General features: G+C 39.6%; 1 protein-coding gene across 7 annotated transcripts in view; it reads left to right on the forward strand.

Moving 5' to 3' along the window:
• Positions 1-7,167, forward strand: part of TRIQK (triple QxxK/R motif containing) — a 45,904-nt gene extending 38,737 nt beyond the window's left edge. For all 7 annotated transcript variants that reach the window (XM_083451481.1, XM_083451484.1, XM_083451482.1 and 4 more), the window contains one exon: positions 3,297-7,167. In XM_083451481.1, coding sequence (XP_083307607.1) covers positions 3,297-3,410 — 114 coding nt within the window. In that variant the 3' untranslated portion in view covers positions 3,411-7,167. The remainder of the gene's footprint in view (positions 1-3,296) is intronic.
• Positions 7,168-7,627: the final 460 nt, after the last annotated feature.

Below are 7,627 nucleotides of genomic sequence, written 5' to 3' on the forward strand. Positions count from 1 at the left end.
ACCCTGTCGCGGGGATTTGAACTGCCGACCTTCTGATCAGCAAGCCCTAGGCTCTGTGGTTTAACCCACAGCGCCACCCGCATCCCTTACAGTTCTATCATACAGTTCTATCATACTTTCCCCTTAAAAACAAGCAGTGTAGCATCTAATGGTGATTGTCAGCTGCCAGAAGGGAATTTGTCAGCAAAAAAATGAGGGAGGCCATTTTTGGCAAGAACGTCCTCCTGCAGTGAGCTGCATGCCCCGCCTCACTAAGTGTGTTCTGGATTATCCTCTAACCTTCTGGGGTATAGCAGATTCCCCCTTTTCTTGACAAAGTAAAGAGAAGGGGACTCCTTCCTTCCTTCTCTATTGCCCCTAATTATCAGATTGCAGGAAAGAAGAAGCTGAGGAGGAGAGCAAGCAATGATAGAGGAAATCAGAAGACTACGAATGACCCAGAGAGTGGGGAACCACCTGAGGTCATCTTGCCCAGGACCCCATTAAGCAGTATTGCTGGGTCCAGATAGGTCTAGGAGCACAACTGTAGTAGATACAAGAAAATGAATGAATTCTGCCTTATATGACCATTGCATTTTGACATAGAGAAGACGTGTGCCTGCTTTTGCTTTCTTTTTTATTCTTTTCTCTTCCTTTCTTTTTTATTCCCATCTCTTTCTGAAAACAAATTTTACATAGCTCTTTTCTTTGAAATTCCATTAGATAGAACCAAGAGAAGTTCCCAAAGTTTAGACTAACCTGACGATCCTTATAATTATGGGTTGGGAACAAAAGCATGCCAACAGTTTTTAAATGGCGTTGTTGTTGTTTCAAACCTGTGAGTCGCATTATTTGTGTGGAAAAGGAAATTTGTGCTACCTGCAGAATGATAATCCACTGAGAAATCTTTGCCCGAAGAAGCGATAATATTTGAAAAGTGTATGCGGTGGCATATACTGAATTATGGATATGAAATACTGATAAAATATAAAGCGGATTCATGTAAATGCAAATGAAGTGTGTTCCAGAGGAGTTTGCGATGGGGGAGAGAATTGACAGAGGAACGTTAACTCTTTCTCGGGATGACACTGTTTTGCTTTCTCTCTGCCGCGAGTACTTTCAGAAGTGCTTGCAGAGAGAGAACTTGCATGCTACGTGAAAATCATTAAATCCAGCTCGAAGATATAAAGTAGGCTCGAGTTACACAATGTGCAAACACATGTGTGTGAGAGAGGCCTTAATTATGTATGCCGTTCAAATGAGGAAGACGCCCTCCCAAAGGCCTCATTTATGCATGTCAACCCTAGAGCCAGTCCTCGTTGTGTCAGGTCACAGCCTTCCAGCATTAGATGAAACTGCCTAGTGAAATGGCTCTTAGCTTTAAATAGTCTTTTCAGAAGGTGGAAGAGCCCTGGTCTTTGTCCACCTGCCCCACGTTCTTCCTGCAGTAAGTTTGAGACACGAGCTATAATTTAGAGAGCTGTAAAGCTCATTTTACAGAATAAGTTCCAAGTGCCTGGGGAGTTTCCTTAACATTTTTTTTTTTTTTTTAAATCGGTATGGTAGGTTGCTTCCCAGCTCCTGGAAAAGATAGGGAACTTTCAAAGTTCACACATATTGCCTAGAGAGAGGGTGCTTGGATACCTTTAAAGTACTCTGTGAATTCTGTCCCTCTTCAGAGTCCTGGGCAAAACGCTTGCTAAGCCTGTTATACAGTAATCTTCTTTAGCCTCATGGTCACCAGATTCAGTTCTGATAACCAGACTAGAAGTGACATTAAATGCACTTTTTTTAAATGTGCAGGTTTTTTTATTAAAAAAAAAAAAGGGGGGGGAGATTTGAACAAGATTAGGGCCACAGTGGGTGAAGAGAGAGAAATGAAGCCTTTGCTTCTGCTGTGATTCCAGTGAAAAGCCCCATCCCCACCCCAGTGATCGGTCCTGTTGGCCTTAATAGAAGTCGTTGGCCAAAGCAGTAGCTTGAGGGGTGGGGATTGTCATCAGATTTGTGGCAGGGGGAAAGGGATTGAATTCCTCACCTACAAAAATCCCGTGCTGTTCTTCATCCCCACAGCTATTTACACTAATAAAGATGTGTGTGTTAAACATAAGAAATGCATTAATATCACACCTGCTTGAGCCCTTACTGTTTTTTTTATATAATATTTTATTAAGATTTTCACATAAGAAAAAAGAAAAGTACAAAAATGGTAAAGAAAAACAATTAAAAACAATTCAATTTTCATAATATATCTTGCATTTGCTTGTTTCCCGGACCTCCCCACACCTCCCCTCTTTGTATTCCAATTCAATTTATTTATTCAGCAAATCCTTTCCCTCTACCTTATCCTTGTCTTGGTCTTAATATATTATGCCTTTAAGTTTTCACCTGTTAACATTCTATTTTCACATATTCCTTCATATCGTTGTTACTAAAAGCCCCTTAGCCTCAATCCAACATCATTCTAACATTCATTACTTTTATAATATTTCTGTAAATAGTCTTTAAACTTCTTCCAATCTTCCTCCACCAACTCTTCTCCCTGGTTTCCGATTCGGCCGGTCATTTCCGCCAATTCCATATAGTCCATCACCTTCATCTGCCATCCTTCCAAAGTGGGTAGTTCTTGTGTCTTCCAATACTTTGCGATGAGTATTCTTGCTGCTGATTGAGCCCTTACTGTGAATGCATGTTAACCACCGAATCATAGAATTGTAGAGTTGGAAGGTACCCCATCCATGACAGATGGCCATCCCGCTTCTGCTTAAAAACTTCCAAGGAAGGCGAGTGCACTACCTCCGAAGGGAGACTGTTCCACTCTTGCTTTCAGAAAGTTCTTCCTGACGTTTAGTCAGAATCTCCTTTCTTGTCGCTTGATGCCTCCAGAGCGGGAGAAAACAAGTTTGCTCCATCTTCCTTGTGAAAGCCCTTTAGAAATTTGAAGATCATGGGGAAAGGTTAGGTTTGCTCATGTGGTAAAACAAACCAACAAACCAAAAGTGGCCTTCAGTTTAGATTATATCATTATTTGGTCAGGGTGTTTGTTCACGGTTATTGTTTTTTAAAGTGTATTTTGACGTTGGTTAAGTAAACTGTGTAGCTCATTGCTGTGGGGCCTTGTATGAGGAGGGTCATCAAACTGTGCTTGAGTAAATTACAGGGTAAGTTTCCTACCATGATAATTTACAATGTGTTGAGTAAATTGCATACAGTGTTAATGCATTTATGAATGAAAAATGTCATTTGTTCTTAATTAAACTGAAATGATGGCATGTCTAACTATTTTTTTCCCAACCCCAATCTTATCATTGCTACAGGAAGTCAGCCTCATCCTTGGAGCTATATTGGTATTTCTGTTGGCATGTTATGCTTTCTTTTATCTTAACCTGTCCGAAGAGGTTGACCTTGAACTGGATCAAGATGAAAACTAGCAGATGTCTTTTTTGAAAGTTTTTTTTTCCTAGAAAAGAAGATGATGATGAACAAGCCGTCTCTTCGCGGAGGTGGCTATAAGTTGAACAAGTTCCTGAACTCTGGAAACTTTTGACACTCATGGGAATATTGTAGCAAGGCTTACGGGTTTTAATGATGAAGCCCACTGACCAAACCTCTGTTATTCAACCTGGCTTATTGAATGATATAGACCCTTTTAATAGTTTGTTTCATAATTCGAGCTGGAAAATATTTGATTCCGGAATACAATTTCCTACATTTATGAGCATTACCATGTTGGAGGGCAGACTCTGATTTCCCTGGACTCATCTTGGAATTAATTTGTTATTTTCAAAGGATGGCAACAAGTAGAATTCACAAAAACAAGACAAACTGAAACCAAATAGGATGGAACTGGATGAAGTTACATTGTCTGTTCTGTCTGTGGGCATGCTTCCATTATTAAGAATGTTAAGTTGCATTAAAGGCAGTAGGAAAGGTTCAAGCATATGTTTAATTCTTAGACTAATATCAGTGAGAATTTAAATGTGCTTAACTATAGCTGGATCATACCCAGTAATTAGTGAGAGTAAGTATTAGTATGCCAAGGTTTACTTTGACTTTGCGAGCAAAAAGTGTGGACAAGCTGGAGAAGAGGGATTCGACCACACCAGCACAGTCTTCTCCGTATCAATGCATCAAGTGTACCCTCTTGCACCATTGGGCATGATGCTGCAAAAACACACATAGGTTGCATTGATTTCAGTGAGAGAGTAGGACATGCTTAAATCCCATTCAGAATAAGGAGATTGTAAAATGCTGAATGTTGGCTGGAAGACGGTCATTGTTATTAACTGCAAAACAGCCCAATGCCAAGATCCAGAGCTCAAAAGAGTCCAGAGGATGCTAAGCAGGACAGCACAATTTATGGACATTTCACGAATAGGTAAGGCCTATTGAGTTCAATTGGACTTGTTCCCAGATAGGTGTGTATAGGATTGCAGCCTAGGTTGGTTGCAACCTCTGCAAGTGTCCATATCAAACAAGCAGTCTTAATTCATGGGGATTTTTAAAAACTAATTTGCAAAGATCACCTTGAGTTAACCACCTCACATTTCCATTTGCAAAAAAAGCAGATTTTAACTGAGAAAATAATGAAAGGTAATTTATGGTATTGGCCTAGAAGTTGATATACTTGGATTTATTTCCTAACAGCAAATTAAACTGTGCTCAAGTATAGCCATCAGTGAGAGAACCAAGAACCAGACGAGAGAGGTGTAATCAAATATTTTAAGATTGGAGCTAATGGAAACAGACGGGTCACTACACTGCTCTTCCCTCTCCCAATGGGACCTTCATCTACCATCAAAGCATTCTCTGCTGTGGCTTTCAATGGATGTTTGTATAGAATATGGAGAGCCTCGACTCAGTAAAAGCTACTTGGAGTCAACTCTGATCAAACTCTACGATCCAAAGCTTCCAAATTATCAAGAGTTGCCAGACGAAACACTTCCCAAATAAGCATGCTTTAATAATTTGTAATTGTAGCACATCTATACATAGAATCACACGGCAACCCTCTCTGTTTAGAAGAACGCTTCTATTCCTTTTAAAAAAATATATAAAAAAATTGGTGCAAGTTTATTTTCAGTGTCACCCTGGCTCCTTTGTGCATATATATCAGCAGTCATCTTTTTCATTCATTGCCAACTGTTCAAGGCACATGTGTTCTGTCAGAAATGGCACCTGGATGACAGAAGCTCAAGCATTCACATATGCCTCTGAAGCAGAGTTCCTTGCCTCTTGGGCTATCTTAACGAATGTAAATAGAAAGTTCAGTCGATGTTGATTTTAATTAGCGCATTGCTTCATTAATATAAAGTTGAAATTCTGTTTTAATTATACCATTGCTGCTCCTGCAATATCAACATGGAAGATACATGGTTGCTGGTTGTTTTTTTTGTTTTTTTAAAAATCTCTTTGGCAATTAGGCAGTCATTTTTCATAAGTTCAAATAACAGTTAGCAAACCTTTTCCATACAAATTCCCAGTAAATTTGAAACACCGTGGCTCCTTCATACTTTCTTGTATGATACAATTCTAAATATAATGTATAAGGTTCCCCCCCCCCCCAACCTCAGTTCCAGGGAAAAATAGATAGTACAAAAAATGCATCTGAGTATATGATAAGGTCTGCATTTTTTTTTTTTTACTTGTGATGAATTTGTGAAGATTTGATGGTTGGGAAATTTATGATGCTGTTCACATGGTTCGTTCATTTTAATGGGGCATCAGAGAAGCCCTAGTGCTGATTAGGAAATGGAAGCTTAATAGAGAATTGTTTGGTATGTTTATTGAAGCCTTGAAATTCATTTTAACATCCTGACCATAAAGCTACTCTGCTCAGTCTGTGGACCAAATCATAGGTGTTTCTTTTGCTGTTGTTTGTCATAAAGATTTTGAAAGTCAACTATTATAATGCATCCAAGTTGAAAGACATAACATGTAAACATTCCAAAAACAGGAAACACAATGCAGATCAATCCAAACTGAAAAACTGGTCACTTTACATGTAAAGTTTTACTTCTTTTGGCAGGATAATTCAGGTTTTTTATGACTAAAGAAATGATAATATGGTACTTGACTGAAATTGCAAAAAAAGAGAGCGGTAGTGTTGGAAATGCTTCCTGGCATTTTTTTTTTGGTAGTGAATTCTGCTTGTAATTGTGAGAATGAAATTGGCAAATGAATAAACTGGCTATGATTATTGGTGTACTTTCCCCTCTCAATGGAACAATAAACAAACTGGGGTCTGGTTCATGCAACTTAGAGAACCGGCACCATCAATGCCCTTTGGCACCCAGCCTGCATGGGGGAAGAATTATGAGATCAAGTGCTTGCACAGTGCACTAGTGATGCTCTCTGCATGGTGGAGGCAGTGTTGTCTCTTAAGTTGGACCTCTTTCTCTGTGGTCCTTCCTTTTCCTCTCCAATGCAGCTCTGCCCACTCGCCTTTCGGCACACCAGCCTGACAGTGAGCCCAAGGGAAATGGATGTTGCTTCTCTATCTCCTCCCTTTTGTCGTTGCTTGCATGCCAGAGAGGGCAGGGGAACAGGCAGGACTAGCAAGGAGGAAGAGTAGCAGAACCAAGCAGTTTCAGAGCATAATAGTGCTCCAAGGGGTGTGGGCCATGTCAAATGCCTAGCAACTCCCACTCCTGACACCAGCTTTCTTTGGAATGGGAGTGGAGGAGTGTTTGCTTGTTCCTTTACCCAGTGCTATTTTTCTTTAAAATGTTTAGGAGTACTCTCATTTTGACTCAAGAAAATCACCATCTTATAGTTCAAATCAGGAAAAATAAATACAGTAAATGGACAAAAGTACAAAGATTCACAAAATGTTTAGGGGTCTGCGTCCCCCCAGAAAAAAGCACTGCCTTTATCACATACCACTAGTCTGTTAAGTTGTGTGAACTGTACTTGTGAATGCATATCCTTTTATGTGACCATTTAATTTAACCTCAGTGTGCCATGTTTTATATAATAACATATAGATTTAAAATGTTACCAAGAAGGGGAAAAGGAACTTTATATGGCATGTCAGTGCCCTTAACCAGCACCATTCTCTGCTAATGTTTACTGAATCCCAAATTTGGGAAGAGACAGCCAAAATGTTAGGTTCCAGTGTCTCTCAAACAGATGCCTCAGCATTATTTTGTAGCTTGTTTGGATGAATAAACATGCACAACTGTGAAATGTTACATTGCAGGAGCCTTTTTATTTTTTAAAAATGGGCCAATCTGTTTACTGTCCCCAGTTGAGACAACAGTATCAGTTATTGCCAGTTTGGGCGGCGCTGCAATTACCAGTACCAGACAAGTACATGGGAGCTGCAATAGCCTGTAAATAAGGTTACCAGTTTTTTTTAAAGTGAATCTGGGGACACTTTTCAACTTCAGTCAGAATGGATGGATTCTGTCAGGGGACTGATTTGTAAATCCAGGGACTGTCCCCGGGAAACGGGGACATCTGGTAACCTTACCGTAAAATTTGTAACTTTCGGGACTATTGTATAAATGTATTCAGTTTGTTTTGCATGTTAAATCAAAGACAAACATATAATTATTAAAACACTGTCCTATTTCCCCCCTCTCTGTGTTTACCTCACGCACCCTAAATAATTTTTAACTTGGTGAAATTGTGGAGGTGAATTCAA

The sequence above is a fragment of the Podarcis tiliguerta genome (assembly GCF_965153285.1).
Source record: "Podarcis tiliguerta genome assembly, chromosome: 7".
Classification (NCBI taxonomy): Eukaryota; Metazoa; Chordata; class Lepidosauria; order Squamata; family Lacertidae; genus Podarcis; species Podarcis tiliguerta.